Source organism: Dermacentor albipictus, chromosome 1, assembly GCF_038994185.2.
Source record: "Dermacentor albipictus isolate Rhodes 1998 colony chromosome 1, USDA_Dalb.pri_finalv2, whole genome shotgun sequence".
Lineage (NCBI taxonomy): Eukaryota > Metazoa > Arthropoda > Arachnida > Ixodida > Ixodidae > Dermacentor > Dermacentor albipictus.
Genome location: NC_091821.1, coordinates 507,544,154 through 507,563,697, shown reverse-complemented (window position 1 = coordinate 507,563,697; position 19,544 = coordinate 507,544,154). Strand labels below are relative to the sequence as shown.

At 45.7% G+C, this 19,544-nt stretch overlaps 1 protein-coding gene across 3 annotated transcripts in view; it reads left to right on the top strand.

Moving 5' to 3' along the window:
* The window catches only part of Lrch (Leucine-rich-repeats and calponin homology domain protein), a 205,513-nt gene that overhangs the window by 8,965 nt on the left and 177,004 nt on the right, over window positions 1-19,544 (top strand). For all 3 annotated transcript variants that reach the window (XM_065439258.1, XM_065439257.1, XM_065439256.1), the window contains exons 2-3: window positions 2,645-2,789; window positions 7,112-7,238. In XM_065439258.1, the coding sequence (XP_065295330.1) occupies window positions 2,645-2,789; window positions 7,112-7,238 (272 nt within the window). The remainder of the gene's footprint in view (window positions 1-2,644; window positions 2,790-7,111; window positions 7,239-19,544) is intronic.

Below are 19,544 nucleotides of genomic sequence, written 5' to 3'. Positions count from 1 at the left end.
ATATAAAGATCATTCATGTAATCTATTGCTGGTAGGGGAGTTCAACACTTCGGAAGTAATTTAGCCAAACAAATTACCCGCTGCATTGTCCCATAAAGTTTAACTTTTTTTTTTTTACATTTTCCTTTTTCGTGACCTGACCCAACTTCTGCACACATGTTCGAAGAGGAAGCACATCGATTTTGGATTTGTTCTTTGTGAAGCTACTGTTAAGGAACATATCTATGTACACCTCATAGAAGGAATATTGGTACATATGGTATCCCCCCTACAATAATGCTCAATAAGAGTGATGTAAGTACTCGAATAAATAAATAAATCTCCTAACATAAATTCTTTTCCGAAAGTTAAACCAAAGGAAATCTTAGTTCTTGAATTCACACTTGCAAATGATGTTGGTATATTAGATATACTGGATCATTCTCTTTTTTTTTTTCATTTTACTGAAAAAAAGAACTTGTGCTGTTTTTTCGGAAATGATGGTCTTGCATTGTATGCACAATTTTATACCTTAGAAGCGTAAGCCCTAGTGTGCTTTTAGCCCTTCGATTGCAAAGGAAAGAGCTCACATAAGACAGAAAATTTACAAGTCAAGAGAGAGAGAGATAAACTTTATTGTTAGACCAGGCTTCTTGAGCCCAAAGGTGGGTGGCCTCCTCAGTCCAGGTAGCCATGGCTCGCTGCCGCCGCCCGAGCCCTGTTCACTAACCGTGGCTGGCTGTCAGGGTCTTGCGTCACCAGCAGAGCCTCCCACGGGTCTTCCGATTCTTCCTCTATATCTGCTTCTTCCTGTATGTTATCGCCTGGTGGTGATGATGACGGTGGTACTTCGCGGTTATTTTTGCACTCCAGCACCATATTGCGCAAATGTTGGGCGTGTCCGGCGGGCAGAACTTGCAGTCTCGCCCGTACGTGCCCGGATACATGGCGTGCAGCAGTGTTCCATGCGGGTAGGTTCCAGCCTACCCGCATGGCAAAAAAAACCCCGCTGGTTATGCTTTTAAACTGCTATTGCTGAAATAGAAATCGTATCTGCTCTTTGTGTTGTGCTTTAGCATGACCTTAATAAGCGAAGGAGTATTATGCAAGTATGCTTTGGAAAGGGTTTCTTGTAACAAGAACATAAATGCTGAGGCTTCACCCATGATGGTGTTGTTGTTCCATGTTTTGCAATGTTTGGTGGAGTGTGTCAGTAGAAAATATTTCTATTTACAAAGAGGGGGTTCTATCAATCCTATTTAATTTAATATTGAAAGGTTATTTGGAGTTGACGATGGCATCTCCAAAGCTTTTCTTTCTGTTATGCTGAATGGTGTACTAAATATCTGCTTAATGTTTAGCAAGTCATTGTCATGTGTAGAACTTTTTAGTGAATAGAAACACTAAAAAATTACTTCTATATCTGAAGTAGATGACTGGTCACTTACTTCTTACTGCAGGCTAATTTCTTTCTGTGAACTCATACAAAAGCTCTCAAACACATCATTTTTAGCCTATGTCTACTTTTATTGAGAATAACAGCATAATAGCCGCTGAGAATGGTTTCTGCCTAGAAGTATCCACCACTAGCTGGCTGCATGAAACTGTCAATAATTCTGCATCAGCATTAGACAGATTATCCCACCATAAACTGTTTTTGAAACATAAGCCTATCCTTAAAAATGTTTTCCTTCATTTACTCATAACACTTCAAAGGTCCCAATAACAGGGACATGGATAGAGGCATATTTCAAACATGTAGACAAACAGCATTAGTCAATGACATGGCTTCGAGCTCTGCCCACGTGCAGTTGGGTACTCTTCAAGGTTCTGTCCTCAGACCAATCTTTTCATTGATAATTATGACTTTTAAATACGGCTTTAATCATCTGTTTATATGTTGCTCATATATTTTGCTCATACAAAACAGCCACCCACACTGTTTAACTATGACTACAGTTCTCTTGGCACATCCAGCTCGCAAAGCACCACTTCACTCGTCAATAAGCATGTTACACCAAGAAAACGGAAAGATATGTTCAGACATGAGTGTTTACCGACGATGGTAAAAAATTCGTTATCACTGTTTGCCCAAATTATTTAATGACTTCAGTGTCAACCTGTTTAACACAAGCGCGATGCAAACAATGCGATGAAATAAATGAGCATATGGTATGAACTGTGCCTGATTTTCAATCATTCACTTTGTTTGTTTTGTGTATAATTTCAATGTGTTGTTCTTGCAGTTTAAGATGCTACACATTTACCATGCTTTTTAAGTGCCTATTTCTTTTTTTCTCTCTTTTTACTTTTTGTAGACATTGATAATGTGTTATCGTGGGGTTACTATTCGCTGCACACTTGCCAGTTTGTTTAATTGTTTTGCAGAAGCAAATAATGTCAATGTGTTATCATGGCAGTGTAAAGCACTACCCATTTACAATAAAGCGCTTTAGTTTGTAAGCAAGATAACAAGCTTACTGTTGTATGCTTTTTGTGTGGTAAGATGTTCCACCACCTCCTGTCACCTAACGTGCACTGTATGCTTAGAGTGACCACTGAGTTCACTATGTGATAAAAAAAAAAAGCAAGATGTGTATTTTACTGTGCTAGTTGCAGTCCTCTATGTTCTTGGAGGTCATACAGCTCTGTGTTCTCTATGCAGACTTGTCAAAGAACCGACTGAGCGAGCTTCCCACCGAGCTATGCGGCCTAGTGCTGCTTGAACGTCTGGACTGCCACAGCAATGTGCTGCGTGTTGTACCACCGACTGTGGCTGCATTGCAGGCCCTGACGTACCTTGACCTCAGGTCAGTGCCCGTGTGCTGCAAATGTAGTTGATTTTAGACAGCCGGATGGTAAGGCATTAATCACTTCTATGTTTATTTTTATGTACCAATCAGACCAATATGTGTGCATGCGTAATTTCTATATTGAAATCTTGCATTATTGATCATGTGTTCAGCCAGCAGAAATGCACTTTGTGAAGTATTGTAGCTATAGCCTGTTAGGTGTACGTGTAGTCTATTGTCTGTAAAAGAAATTGCCAGTAATGAGATTGCTGACATTAGCATGTTTGCTGCAGTGTGCCTTTTAATGTAACCAAACTTGTCATTGTCTTTCCCAATTCCTTGATTGCAGTTTCCATTTCTGAACAGTGCTTTGAATGCTTCATGTTTGACCATATTGCCATACAATTTGATCTGGGATACAAGTATGCTTATCAACCTCATCTAAAACTACATTCCAGTATTATGGGGCAGTCCTTCTTTTTTTGTTCTCGCAGCATATAGATTATGCAGATCATCTCAACACACTAGTATGCAGCACAGACCAGTTAAATTGATAACACTTCAGGTTACTAATAACAGCTCTTGCCATTTGCTCTTTATAGTGGAGGTGTACATGATAGTTCTGAATATATATTTTAATGATGTTTATGACAATCAGATTATCCAGCTTTCCCACAATGTATGGAAACTGCACTGGGATTGAGCCAATACAGTATGCGAGTGCTTTTTGAAAAGCCTGCTTTGTAGCATTTAGACACTACTTTAAAAATATTCAATTATTTGTATTCATAAGGTGCTATCACTATTCAACTTGTGTTTAGCTTGTCTTCAATAAACAGTACCTGCACATTCCTAGTGTACAATGATACTCTACTCTGTCAAAACCATTTAGTACTAGATCACCCCTATTGTGCTACCTTGCTGAAACAGTTATTCTTGTTCTCTAAATGTGTTACACAAATTGTGCCTTAGAGGGACCATCACCAGGTCTGGCCATTTTGAGCCGACAAGTGCCGTGCATAGCATGTGCACTGATCGTGTTGCCAAGGTATTACATCGCTATGCACAGCAAAAACATTTAACATCTCACAGCAAATGTTGTGCGCCTTTCTCCTCGCGGGCATCGCGCTCCCAGCTGGGGAGTCGACGTCCTTCGCACCTGTGCAGTTTGCAGAGCTGTGACGTCGCTCACAGTGACATGTTGCTTTGAGAATTATTCTAGGCAACAGCAGTTCTTTGTTTAATATGTTGCTTCAATAGGCGAATTAAGGTTTAGAGAAATAATAAAACATACAAACCGAATGTATGTGTATCTTTCTTTTACTTCGTACCGTAGCAAGAGAGGTGTACTTCCGTTCTATCTGCTTGTTCCCACGTTGTGCAGTCACGTGCTCACAGAATGAAACAATGTCATTTTCTACTGGGTCATGCTCTTTGATGCACTCACGTCTACCACAGTGTTCCTGTGGCACTGATTTGTCACACCACTAGCCGAGTTCCACCGGTACAACAACGCAGTATATTGCGTTGTATTCAAAAGCAGGGCTAGCCTCTTCAAACGTGCTTTCACTGGGGGATCCAGTCTGCAAAAGCAGCCAGAAAACAGTACAGGTGTTCTCATGCACAGCTCGCAAGATCCTGCTCAGAGTGAAATGAAAGAAACGCCACAGCTTGTGGGCTTGTGCACAAGACCGTCACCACAAAGCACACCGCGCAGCAAGAGGGCAAGGTAAAGGAAAGAAAGAAGGTGGGGAGAGTGGCATGTACACGACACGATCCTCCGGATCTGGTATGGGAGAACACAGGGGAGAAATTTTGCTTGCAGAGCCTAGAAGGGGCAGCTGGCAAGAGTGACTATGTTGGCAGCGCAGCTTGCCTCCTGAAATCATTACTTTGCGATACTTCATGCTTTTCTCTGCTAATAATGAACCAGTTTAAAAATTATTGTGGTACATTCCCTAGAGGGCACGGAACAAATTCCAAGGTATAACCAAAACTTGCTGTGTGGCCTAATGAGGGGCCCATAAAGGTTATGAAACACATAGGAAGACTAGCGAAACGAGACCCCTGTATAAGTAAATGCCACAAAAATAACCTGATAGCTTTGTGCAATAAATAACGTATGGGTTCGATGAGGAGGTTAAAAAAAAAGGTAAAGAGCGGTGTGCTAAATAAGCAATTTAATGTGGTGCTGTGTATTATGATGAGGAATGAAACAGCAACAATAACAATTATGTGACTGCTAAAGCCATTTAACAGAAAACAAACATTCTTGGTAGTGTAATTAAGAAGGACTTCATGCTTGCAGCTGTTAAATGTTAAAAAAGAACTGGTTTTGATAAATTTATTTTTTGTTACACTAGAACCTGGCTCATTCAAATGTTGTTGCTCTGCAAGAAAATCTTCAAATTTAAGATGATTTTTATAGGATAGAAAGCTGTAACACAGTTATTTTAAGCACCCATTGTTGCAAGAATACTTGGTTCAGTAAATCGTAGCACTTCAGGTCATGTTCTCAGCAGGCAAACCACACACTCATAGAAATGGTTGTTGTTGCATGGGAAAGCACCCTCACAGAACAAGTGCATGATGTGGAGTGTTAATGCTAATTTTTTCATTGCTCACCAACTAACTCACCTTCACACAACACTGTGGCATGTAGGCATCTTGTGCATAGGCTGTCATCTCGGCATGGGCATTTCAAGTCGTTAGTGTACATATAGTACTGTGTCTTCAAAGTTAGAACCTTTCATATATGACGCCCTGTTAATGCTGCTTGCGCAGGTGCTTTAAGGGCCCTCGTCCTTGTGCATGAAAAGTTATACAGTCAAACCTCGATATATCGAACACGGATATATCGAATTATTGCGTATATCGAACACTTTCTATATCACGTGGAAAATCGCATGCATTTTTAATTTTTTATTTCGAACGGGGCCGGATTTAAAATGGATATATCGAACTCCGCCGCCCCAGACCAAGTGCGCTCTGTTGACAGGAGGCGAGCTTTCCCGCAACACTCTCGAAGATAGCGGCGGCGCGATGGGCGTTCCAGACTGCTGCGTACGACAGCTCCCACATCGGTTGCGCCGAGGGCGCCATTTGAACGTAGCGGCGTACACACGCGGCGGCTTGGAGCTAGCCACGGCCTGTCTCGAGGGGAGCGCGCGCTTCTCTAAAGCGCGTGCTTGGCGCGCTCCCCGAGAGACCGGCCGTGAGCCAGCCTGGCCGCCTCAATCACGCGCGCCCGCGCCCCCGCCGTGCGCGCGTGATCGAGGCGGCCGTGGAGCCAGCTGGAGCGCTTTGTCGGTGCTGAGCCACACAGCATGTGCATTGAGGACTTCGTTGACGGTGACAGCACCGGAACAGTGGCGGAGTTAAAAGACGTGAGATCGCGGCAGAAGTGACTGCTGAGCGGCCAAACGAAGACGCTGCCGTGGCTGATCCAGCAAGCGCTTATGTTGCCCCGCTCCCGACTGCAACTGAGGCTGTAGCTGCTTTGGCCGTTGTACGCCGCTACTGCGGCGCGATAGAAGGCACTGGACTGTCTCTTGCGGACCGTTTGCACTATGTTGAGGACGCCGTGGTCAAGCACGCGGTTGCCAATATGAAGCAGGCTACGCTGCTTCAGTACTTTCAGCGAACTAAATAAATACTTTGTTTGAAGCTTCATGTGAGTATCTATTGCGCCACGATTGGTTCATTGATTGATTTGTGCTAGTTTTTGACGCGTTTTCTACGTGATTTTATATATCGAATTCTGGCTATATCGAACTATTTTGCGATCACCGCGCTGTTCGATATATCGAGTTTCGACTGTAGTTGTAAAGTATATGGTAACTCTATAACATTTTACATTTAAGGTGTACAGCCACAAGGCTTCTCTATTATGATACATATTCATTCCGAAATTTGTTACTTTGCATGGATAATTTTGCATTCTGAAATGGGAATGTCTGTGCAAAGACATGCTCCAAGGTGATGCAGGTCATAGCATGTTGCTTGCCACTCTGAAAGCAGGCTGGAGGTGATAACAGTTGAATAACTTATTCTCCTACCAAAAAAATGTATATATATGACCGTGCTATGAGCAGTGTCACTATGGGGATGTGTCTGCACTGAGATTTGTGTCTAAGAATGCGAAATTAGCCACACTGATTGGATCACTTTGGGATGGATATCTTGAAGTGCAATCTTTGTATAGATATCGTACAAAATAAACTTGCCATAGCATGCGACTTTTGAAATTGAAATTGCGAAGGGTGTGCCTACCGGGGCTTCCAATCACTGCACTTATGTTCGCAGATGAGTTTAGTGTTCCTTTCTTGTTCCTCATGCAGCCGAAACCAGCTGAGTGCACTTCCAATGGCAGTCTGCCAGTTGCCTCTGGCAGTGTTGCTGGTGTCCAGTAACCGGCTAGCAGAGCTGCCAGAGGAATTAGGCAGGATGCGCTCGCTCATGGACCTGGTGAGTAGCGGAGGCTACAAGTCGGACCCTCTCCCCTCTTTATGGCGAAATGGCATAGTTGACGGGAAACACAATGTGTCTGTCTCAGCCACAGCATTGTCTAGTGGTAGAGCATCCACCTCGTATGTGGGAGGTACTGAGTTCAAATCCTTGTGCCTCTGTGGTAGAGATGTCCTCTGGCCTGGTGCTCGGCTTCTTGTTGGAGTTCACATCTTGAAAGGGGATCTATTAGAGATTTCATGCGTGTGGTCTTTGGGTGTCTCTTGTCCAACCACAGATGGCCTCGTTGAAGGGCATCCACCAAGGGTGTGGGATTGAAGTGCTGTCGCTGGGCAACTACCGGTAGAATAGGTGCAAGCACACTCCTGACCTGGTGCTTTATGGGACCTCAATACTTGGAAAGGGTTGTTTCATTGTCCCTAACCCGAAGGCATCCCCACCTCAATAAGTGCAATTGGGGTGCCACGTGGGAAATTGCTGCTATAGGAGCAGCCCAAACTTTTTTTTTTGTGCTCACAAGGGTTTTGACAAGAATTTAGAGTGCAGGCTCCTTGCCAAGCATATTGACTCTGAAGGTAGCCAAATGCCAGGCCAGCGTACACCCGTTTTAACCAGTGGGTAACCGGCGGCAGTGGGAATCTAACCCACAACCTGCCGCAGTCGGGGAAGGTGCTCTACAACTAGGCCGCGCATTGACACTGTTGTCAGCACACTGTGTTGTATGTTTCACCCATCCCATCATCTACGCTCTTTTGCCATAATGAACATAGACCAACTAACCCAGCTTAGGCCGCTTGTGCTCTCCCCTCTGTTGTTGCTAGGGCAGCATGACAAAGGAGCTGGTAGGATCGGCATGTTTACTGTTTATTGCTCCCTTTATGAGGCAATATCTTGTGTCTATGCTGAAATGACTGTGTGTTTGAAAAAAATGAAAAAGATGGAAAGCTTCACAGGAATGTTTCGATCTTGACTGAGCTAGCTTGGATGCTCGGTTGCCACAGTCAGAAGTTCGAATCCTCACAGTTTTTTTTATTATTATTATAATTTTCCCCCCTAAAAGTGGGAAACTCTAATTCACCTTCCCCAGTACATTACACCTCCAGGCTTGGAGTGGCACCTAACACCGGCAAAAACGCCGAGAGCAGGTGGGACTATACTAATCCAGGTACAACCAAATTAGAAAGGCCCACTAAGCTTCAACAGGACACTCCCTCAGCAGAACAGGAATTGGCCTCCTTGGTGCAGTATTCGGCCACTCCCTCCCAAATGACTCCAATAGAATAAGGGCAACAATTGAATTTAGTCAACCAAGGGAACAGGCAGGTCTCAGGAAGGGATACCCTACAGTGGATCACATCCATGTCATCAATCACATAATCGAGAAATTCGCAGAATGCAATCAGCCTTTCTATATGACTTTCATAGATTACGAAAAGGCATTTGATTCCGTAGCAATACCAGCATTCATAGAGGCATTATGTAATCAAGGAGTACAGAACGCTTACGTAAATACCTTGGAAAGCACCTACAGAGATTCCACAGCTACCTTAATTCTCCAAAGGAGAAGAAGGAAGATGCCTATAAAGAAAGGGGTCAAACAAGGAGACGCAATCCCTCCAATGCTATTCACTGTGTGCTTGGAAGAAGTATTCAAGCTATTAAGTTTCAACAACAACAAATGATCGAGGACCTTAACAGAGAGTGTAAGAGTGGGGTTGAAGATTACTATGCAGAAGACAAAGATAACAATTAATAGCTGGGCAAGGGAACAAGAGTTCAGGATGACCAGTCAGCCTCTAGAGCCTGTGAAGGAGTATGTTTACCTAGGTAAATTACTCGCAGGGGACCCTGATCATGAGAAGGAAATTTACAGAACAATAAGAATGGGTTGGAGTATATTTGGCAGACATTGTCAGTTCCTGACTGGAAGCTTACCGTTATTATTAAAAAGAAAGGTATACAATCGATACCTTCTACTGGTACTGACATATGGGGCAGAAACTCGGAGACTGACAAAAAAGCTTGAAAACAAGTTAAGGGGGGACACGGCTCCTTGCAGCGCAAAATATCGCTAAAAAATCGATTTTTTTTTAAATGAAATTTTTGATATCTACAGCTGATATTCCTTTAATTCACCAAGTTTTCATGCCGCTTTCACTGCAAAATGTTGCAAAATTATTTCTGCACTTTTTATTAAAAGTGAATGTATTCCTTTTTTCTCGTTTTCGCAAAACACCGACTTTTGACTTCTTGCTGATTTGCCACAGCGATATCTCTGCCTTCAAGGCAGGTAGAGCCATAATTTTTTTTGTTGCTTGTAGCTGAGTCTACAAAGTACACACTGGTAGGAACAGATTTTGGAAGTTGCGCTTTAAATTTTTTCAATTCTGCTTTAGATCAGACAGTAGGGTACCCACAATCGGAACAGTGAAGATTGAATTGCTATAAAATTACTAATATTTGATGTATCAAAAAAGTATTCCTACCATTGTGTTCCTTATGTTTTCTAGTACCTAGGCATGTGCCAATGTAAACTATTGTAGCGCATTTTTTTCTATTGTTTCTGCAAATGCTGAAAATGAATTTCATTTATCTTCAGAACTAAATGGACTATTTGAAAAATAATTACATAATTAAAATTGGCACAGAAATCTTAACAAGCATTGAAAGTTTCATGAATATTGATGGAAAACGTCATGAACATTATTTTAATAACAGAGGGTGTCTTAGAGACTAAAGAGATGAAAAAATGGGTTTCTTGAAAGTGGCATTTTCATAATATACAAACACTGTTGCATGTTCTGACCAAGTTTCCCGCATCATGGATCAATATTTCAGCCACAATATCAATTTATGTAACCGCCGCGAGCTATATTTTGACAGAAAGAACCATAAAAATAGGGCTTTTTTCTTCCTACGTTGCTGCTGAACGACATATGCTGTCGCGGGCATCTTGGTCGCGTTGGAAAGAACAACTCAATGCTTCCTTCAGAAGATGTCTGACGCATGAGCTGAGAAGTTGGTTCTGGACCCTCTCCTATTTCCTCCTCTCCACCAGGGTTGGCTGCGAGCGCCAGTTGCGGCTGCTGCTCGAAACTTGAATCACGTTCCCCTGCCTCCGTGACGTCAAAATGACGTCGCCCTCCTGTCAATCATTCTCCCACCGAGCATTTCGCCTGTTAAGTGCCGAACCCGACGGGAGCTGGGAAGTTTGGAGCGATCATATGGCTTCGCATGCCGCGTCTGGTGGATTGGATTGGATCCAACAGGCGGCTGCGGCATGGCACATTTGAATTGAATCCATAGTTTAATTCGAGAAAATGACTCTTCCGTTGAAAACTTAGGTTGTTTCGCTGGCGTTTCTAGAGGAAGGAGGAGAGCGGGTGGCATTTAAAGAAATGGCAGAAAGTGAATTCTGACGTCTTTTTTGTTTCTTGAAACAAATAATTCGTTGGTTGTACAGAGAAATCGACCCCATCATCGGTGCCAGCGAGCCACTGGAATGTTGTCGCTGCCGCTTGAAAAGTGGCCACTTTCCCGTCGTGTTTTTTTTTTCTCGCTGTGCGCGACACCACCTAGGGACGATGCAAAGAAACTAAAAGTTATAAATTGTAGTAGTCACACGTACTACTATTTGAAAACGTGTTTGGGCTTGAGAAGAAAAAATACATTTTTTAGATAAAAATTTCATTAATTTGGAAGACTAGAAACATTTCGTTTTGTAGTATACTGTCTGCAAGCAGACGACAAACGACGGAAGTAAACTTCCGGGGAGGTCACTGCTTCCTGATTGGCTGCTCTCTCCGCCCCGCTGTCACAAATTTTGCATACTGCAACTTTGTGACGTTGCAGCAACTGAACAGAATGCGTATCAAACAAAATATCTCCGATCACGCCCCTGGTGCCGACGACAACATTCGGCCGACTAGTTGGCAGACTGTCACTGGGAGACCTATAGTGTCACACTAGTACAGTGAAACCTCATTAAGCCGTAGTTGGCCGGAGCTCGAAAAAAGCACGTACTAAAGGGTAGTACTGTTTAACCGAAATAGCATGAGATCGCCCACTTACCTGTCGAAAACAGAACTCAGAGAGAGTGCGATGAAAGGGCAAAAAACATGCAGCATTTATTCACATCGCGCGACAAAAGTGTTATTTTCGTTTGATGCCGCGGCGGCCTAGCACAACAACAGCGGCCTCAAACTTACTGAAGCTGCGTGCCAGCTTTTCAACCAACCCCCTCTTCTCGGAAAACACTCGCATGGCAGATTCCTCGTCGGCATTACGTATTCTCCGTGCACGCGTGCAGTAGGGCTGCAAAAGTGGCGGGGTGCCTTTTTCGTTGCCGGGTGCCGGAGTTCGGAATACTTTTCATTTCCAATAGAGTTACGTTATCGCGCCCCTCTTCTCGTCGCGACGATTGCATTCATGAGGCTGACGTAACACGCAGCATCTGCCACTGTCGAGCCTGAATCGCCTGTGCTGTCGCTTTCCGTGTCGTCCTCATCACTGTCGCTAGTCGATACTTCGGCAACAACAGCTACAATGATGGCGAAAAGTCGAACCTCGTAGTTGACATGTCTTCGCGGTCGCAGCAGCGCTGCCGAGCAACTTTTTCGCATTCCAAATGCCACACACCGCAGTAAATAGCAGATCCCTATCGCGCGCCAGTGCCGACTTCTTCGTGTCACGTTCAATAGCACGAACGATGTATAATTTTTCATCTATGCCGAGCACCCGGCGTCTTTTTTATCTGAGCATCGCCATGACGCGAGTGTTCGCTTGCAGCCATAGCGCTCTCTGGCACAACGTCGAAATGATGCTGATGTTGATGTGGCTTCACGCGCAAACGCACAGGGTGCCTGGAGGCCGTTATTCTGATCTCTGAGGCTTGTTTTTCTGCCGGGCCGCCCGATGGAGATGACGCACCGCCGTGTTTGCATGACGAAAAGTGGAAACGCTACGTTTTAACCGATGCGTACGCAATAAGCTGGTACGGTTTATGCGGGTACAAAACACATTATGTTCAATGACCGCTGAGTCGGAGATTTGACTTTACTACTTTTAAAACGCAACTACTGTTTAAGCAGGTAAAGTTTAACGGGGTTTTACTGTATGACAAAGATGCAACCGACAGCAGTGAGTCGTCATAGTGAGACAGGCTTTCGTGCTGATCATCATCATTAGCAACCTATTTATGTTCACTGCAGGACGAAGGCCTCTCCTTGTGATCTCCAATTACCCCCTGTCCTGTGCCAACTGATTCCAACTAGCATCAGCAAATATCCTAATTTCGTCGCACCACCTAGTCTTCTTCCATCCTCTACTGCACTTCCCTTCTCTAGGTACCAATTCTGTCACCCTAATGGTCCTAATAGTCCAACGGTAATCTGATGTGCGCATTACATGACCTTCCCAGCGCCATTTTTTTCTCTTGATGTCTATTAGAATATCGTCTAGACCCGTTCGTGCCGATCGCCGTGCAGTCGGCTGCCTAATGAGAACATCGCATCGACAACGCAAGTGTCGCATGCAGATGCGCATGTGTATGCGCTTATTGATTTGTTTGTTTATTCAATTACCTCACAAGCTTCCGAAGGAGTATATCGGGAGGGGAGGATACAAGGAATTAGAAAAAAGAAAGGAATACTAAGAAATTATACATTGTTAGCCAGTAAACGTGAAAGAACAAATATCTAACATGTGGGATTCTCCTCCTGTGCTCTTGGGACAAAGGAACGACAACACAGTAGTGCAAACAATCACAAGGGCATTTATTGCACCTTTCTTAGATCAATGCCTGCTAGCCGAGTTGCCATCCACAAAACATGCCGATGGGCGCGCGACAAATCTAGAAGTCCGACTTACCACGACCGGAAGCGAGCGAATATGTTCGCCCCATGCTGGATCCCAACGCCTGGTCGTTCGCGTGTATAGTCATGCGAATCGTGGCGCGTTCGAAGGCGGCCTAGCGAGACGGTCTCGCCGAAGCATCGGTTGGCGCGCGGCACGGCACGTCCGTCCCGCTTGCTTCCTGAACCCAAAGAGAGAGAGCGCCTTGTCTTCCGGCGCCCAAGTAGCCCCGCCTGTCGGCGGCAACACTCGCGCCATCTCTCGCACTGCACTTCAACCACATCGAATGTCGCGGACGTCACGCAGGCCACGCGGCGAAACGGGATTACAGGAGACGCGCTATGCGGGAAAAACATCAGGGGACGCACGAGAGTCGCGCATCCCCACATCCCCCCAACCTTAAATCACTACATATTTTGGCGAAACATGTCACTCGGTCTCACATCAACGCGTGCTTCGCGACAAGGTAGTACATGTAACAGTGGCCGCGCCGAAGAAATGTCCACACGCTGTCCATAGCATGCGAGCCGGCATTGTCCCTGGGTGCACCGCTGGCGTCCGCCGGTCACAGCAGCAGCCTCGATGGCACGATCCCAGGCCAGGACTCCGGAGACGACGACGCAGTAGTCGGTATGAGCAAGCGTCGTTTGTGCCGACGCGCCCTGCTGGTAAGAGCCGCCGTAGCTGTCGGTGACCGCCGGCTCCTTTGTCCGCCGCCGAGGGTTGTGAGCTGGATGCAAGAGGCCGCCGAAGTCACTGCGCCGAACTGGCCACAGCATCACCATCGCCCGGGGTGGCTCGATCGTAGTCCGGAGCAGCAGCGCAGACTATGTGCAGGTGACAGCAAGCCAGGGGTGACTCCAATCACGCTGCGTACACTCAACACACTCGGCAAACACTAAAGTAGTGCAAGGGAGAGGAATTATGCATGCGCATCGCCCACGTGGTACGATGTTCAACTCGGCTAGCAAAAAATCGGGCAGCTACTCAAATGCAAAGTTCACGTGAACGAAGCTCGCTTCCTTGAGTCGAACGAGTAATTTCAACTCGCGCGAGGCTAACTAGAATGAGGGAAGCAACTTGCAACACCTCAACGCCACGGTCCACCTGGTTGTGTCCCTCCACGTGCGACAGGCAGCTTCGTAAAGCCTTAGGCCTAAAGCGTCGCTACCCTGACAACAACCGGCATCCAAAAAACAACACCCAAAATGAGTGCAAAACAGGCAGCCGCGAGGAGACGTCAGCTCTGTGAGGTGGTCCTACTCCGCTCAGTGCACACAGCATCCGAGTTGACGGCGCCCACCATCCCAGACGGTGTCAGGGCGCCCGGTACCAGGCCGCAATACCAGTCAGCCCGTAGCGGCACCTGTGGCCCGCGGCACCCGTGGCCCGCGGCCACCCGGCTCCCTGAGCCGCGACTTCATCTGAGTCAAAGAGATAGAAAAAGCTATTTACATAAGAAATTCGGACCACCCACGAGGCTTCCGTACTAACTCGCTTCAGGCTTGGCAATGCTCTGCGGGCGCTGAGCCTCGCTCTCCCAGGATGCAGACCACGTGACTCTTGTACCGACAAATGTCATAAAAAAAGCGCTTGCGAAAAAGCTTAGCACATTGACATGTTCAAACACACTACAGCCACCATTGCGTCGCTCAAGAAAGCACGCCGCCGACGCTAGCAATCAAAATTCACGCTAGGCCTACGCTTCGGTTCAAACAAAGGTCTCGAACGAAGCAAAACTGTTAAAACTATCGTCCAATGCCCCAAGAGGTCCACGTTGGGCAGCCAGATGTGGGCCACGCCAACAGTGGTGCGTTCGAAGGTGGCCACGCGAGACGGTCTCGCAGAAGCATGGGTCGCTGTACGCGCGGCACGGCACGTCCGTGCCGCTTGCTGTCTTGAACCCAAGAGAGAGAGCGCCTTGTCTTCCGGCGCCCAAGTAGCCCCGCCTGTCGGTGGCGTGAGCAGCGCAACACTCGCGCCATCTCTCGCACTGCGCTTCAACCACATCGACCGCCGCGGACGTCACGCAGGGCACGCGGCGAGGTGGTATTACAGGAGACGCGCTATGCAGAAAAAACATCAGGGGACGCGCGACAGTCGCGCATCCCCACAAACAATATTAATAACGCGATAAATGAAACAATATGACTGTGTGACGTAGCAAAAAAAGGTGTACCAAGAAATTATACAAATGGTAGCTGCTGAAGATGAAAGAAGAAGTCCCTGACAACGTTAATGCAATACAAAACAAACATTCAAAAAAAGAAAAAAAAAACTATACAACTTTGCTAAACGTATTTACTTACGTCCGCAGTATGGTTTAGTTGTCATGAATTGTGGAAATAATATGCATAAGCGTGCTTTGAAGGATACAGGGTCAGGAATGTCAACTATGTCGTTTGGTTGGTCATTCCAATGCTGAATGGCACGTGGTAACGTGGAAGAATTGAAAGCATTGGTTCAGCCAAAGATGCGCTGGAAACTCAGATGATTATGCAGACGCCGAGATGGACGAGTGAGCGGCAGGATGGACGGTCGCGTGCTATGGACTATTTTGTGGAACAGACAAAGCAATGCTATTGTTCGTGATTCAAAAGATGAGAGGGATAAAGATGACTTAATGTTAGTCACGCTAGAGTCGCGGTGATAATCTCTGACAATGAAGCAGGCAGCACGGTTTTGGACTGACTCGAGAGTCCCGATTAGGCAAGCTTGATGAGGTGACCAGATAGGGGATGCGAATTCCAGTTGTGGCCTCACGAATGTCTGATAGGCGATTTGTCTGGTGAGGGCAGGAGCATCACACAGGTTACGTTTAAGATAACCGAGCGTACTTGAGGCTTTAGCAGTTATTTTTTTCGATGTGCGCAGACCATGCCAGATTAGGTGTAAAAAGAATGCCGAGGTACTTGTGTGAGTTGGTGCGTGTGACGAGATTCTTATCCAGTGAGTAATCGAAAGTGGAAAATGTTTTTTTGCAGGTGAATGTTATTAGTTTGCATTTATCAGTTTTTAGGGTGATTTGCCAAGAAGAGCACCAGTTAGTAATACGTTGGAGAGCGACGTGCTCAGAAGGTTAGCAGATTTGACGATAGATTACACAATCGTCTGCGAACAAGCGAATGGATCACGTTATTTCGGATGGCAGGTCATTAATATAGATCAGAAAAAATAATGGTCCGAGTACGCTTCCTTGTGGTACACCAGATGTTACATCGCTGACACTGGAAATAAAGTTATTGACGGCGGTGAATTGCTTACGAAATGACAAGAAATTTCTTATCCAAGGTACTGTTAGAGAATCGATATTTAAGCATGAAAGTTTAGCTATGAGACGGCAATGAGCAACGCGATTGAAAGCCTTAGTGAAGTCTATAAGATGGAATTTGTCTGTGGGCCCATATCCATGTTTAGGAAAATATCCGTAGTCAAATCGAATAGTTGCATTTCACACGATAGTCCTTTTCTAAAACCATGCTGATGTTTAAAAAAGAACTTGTTAGTTTCCAAAGGATTTGGTACGTTTGAAGAGATTATGTGTTCTAGTTACTTACCGGGAACGCTCATTAGTGATATTGGGCAGTACAGTCGCCGACCGTATATTCGGACCTCACGGGGACTGCGGAAATGTCCGAATAAACAGGTGTCCGAAAAAGCAGATTAAGAAAAAAAAATGAAATCCTTTATTTTCACGCGCTTATTCGGGCACGGCAGTAGGCTTGAAGAAATCGTGAATGCGCCGTTGCACGCTGTTCCGTTTATGCGCAATCAGATATCAGATAAGCCTGAATCTCGGAGAGGGTCGTACGGTCACTATAGGTGGCTGAAAGCACAGTCACTGTTTGTGCACGCTCCGCATGCGACAGCAGCGTAGCACATGGTGCGTCATCTTCCGACTCGGAGTCATCGTCTGGCGGTGCAGCAGAAACCTGACGAATGATCTCGCCGTCGTCGAGTTCTGCGCATGTCAGTACAGCAGTGTTAGCACCTGTGAAACTGTCAAATGAGACGGTGTCCGGAATCGCAATGCAACCACTGCGCAGGTCTCGGCAGAACATTTTCCGCGTCAGTAGGGAGCACATCAAAAGGCGACAAATCTTAGGCCTCCCGGCACCCGCTTGCCGGCATTCCCCAGCGAAGTCTGCGCGGGCACTGTCGGCACTATTAGACACTTGTCGTGATGTTTCCGTACGCCCCGTTGGATCAACGAAACCTCGACACGGCACACAAAGCAAACACTACTGTGCTGACACCAGTCGCACAAACGAAAAACGTAGCCTGCTCGCAGCGTCGTGCGCGAAGAAACAAATCAGCTGCTGGATTGTCTTGACATGGCTTACTAAGCTTAAACCGGAACTGCTGTAGAGCCACTTTATCGAACCAGGCAGAAATGATGATGATGATGAGCGGGGATTTCCAGTAGCGCCACTTCGTGAGGCAGCAAGGAGGCTCTGTTCAAAACAAAAATGGCGTTCAGCAAGTCGAACTATGCGCCGGTCATAGTCGGTGCATGATGCTCTCGATCGAGTTGGCTCAAGGAGTGTCCGAAAAATCAGACGAGGGGTTGCAACGTGTCCGAACTTTCAACAGTTGTTATACATTATGGTCTATGAGGGGAATGGTGGTGCTGCGAAGCTGACCGAATAATCGGGCATGTCCGAATTTTTGGAGTCCGGAAAATCGGTCGGCGACTGTAATTGTTAACAGTGTTTTTATCGCCAGACTTAAAGAAATGGATAAGGGAAACAAGCAAGAAAGTACTGTGCTAGAGGGTACTACTGTATATTTTAAGATTTTTGAGTTTATGCCGTCCATGCCGAAAGAAGTTGATATCTTGAGGTTGTTGATCAGCTCAGCAACACCAGCGTTAGTTTGTATGAATAATTGAGCTCGATGGGTGTTGGTATCCTTCAATGGTCTTCCTTTGTAAATACGGCCATGAAGTAATTGTTAAAGACTCGTACAATCGGCAAGCCAGAACTATCAAGTATTTGTGAAATGTTGGAATCATTAACAGGAGAGATCGTTTTCCAAAATTTTGGGGGGTTGTTTTGAAGCAGTGATTGCAGATCGCAAGAGAAATATTTTCGCTTGGCTTGACACCATTGATGCTCAGATTGAGTCGAAACATACTTCCCAAGTTGAAATGCACAATTTCCAGCCCTTACCACCCGTCCACATTGAGTTCGAAGCAGTGTCGATCTCGTTCAGTGCAGCTTCATTAGGTCTAACGCAGCCTACAAGTTTGTCCAGTACCGACGGACCTGAAACATAGAATAAGCAAGTACAATGAAGGGAACTGCTTTTTTAGTTCAATCCTGGTCGTACGAACTTGGAGTAAGTCACTTTTAGCATAGTACAATGCACGCACAAAAAGTGGGAGCGGTGACATGGTGCAGTGCCAACATCACGGTACATCACCATTCTTGATTGAAGGCTGGTGATTGCACTTGCTGGCGCGTCCATAAATGAAGTGCAACCACGTGGACTGGTAGATCTGTGTGTATTGTTATGCTGACAAATTTTTCAGTTACCATGAAACACATTTTGCCTGTTATGCCAAACAGCCAACAAGTGATAGCCCTTTCAATACTGCAGTGTAAACAACACTGCCCGGTGCCACACGAGTAAGGCAGGCATCGGAATTTTCTACTGGTAGCTATATGCACTGCCCAAATGAGTGCATATGTGTGCAGAGTTTACTCTAACACTATGCTGTCAAGCACAAAAACTATATGGCTGATGAATAACGTGAAAAGTGAAGACCAGCTGTCAAAAGCGGCAGTAAGCGCCTTCCCAACAACAGTGACTATGGGGTCGTGCCATGCTGTCACCATTCTCGAACTGCCTGTGGCACTCAGGCCTCTCCGTCTCAGTGTGATAAAACGCTTCTGATATGCACATTGGAAGTGTTCATGTATGTTGTGAGCATTTTGTCATTATTCTGTGTCAGTGGTGCACGGTTTCTACTGTACTTGAAGCGAACAGCAAGTGGTGTCCTTACACGTGCCAATACAGTGGAATCTCGATGATAGGAATCTCACGGGGTCACGAAAAATATTCGTATTAGCCAAAATTCGTATCATCGAAACAATTAGAACTAGCTAAATTAAAGAGTCAGAGGTGAACTCACTCAGGCACATGTACGTAAAAAGCATTTATTTCTTGAAGAAAAAGTCTCTAATGTCCTTCTGCTTCTTTTCCTTTGTCAGGTCACTTAGCAGACTTTTGTTCAAATCCATAAAAACGCGTGCACATGTCGTCGCTGATTTCATCCGCGGCCATAGCACGCCTGAGAACTTCAAGCGCGTGCAGCAATTCAGCCCCCGGTGGTGCCCCTTCGCTGTCGCCCACGTCTAACACAACGCGTCCCGAAGCACAGCATCTACTCCGTCTGATGGCACACGGAAAAGGAGGAAAAGCACAAAAGCAACGTAAGCTTCAAACTAA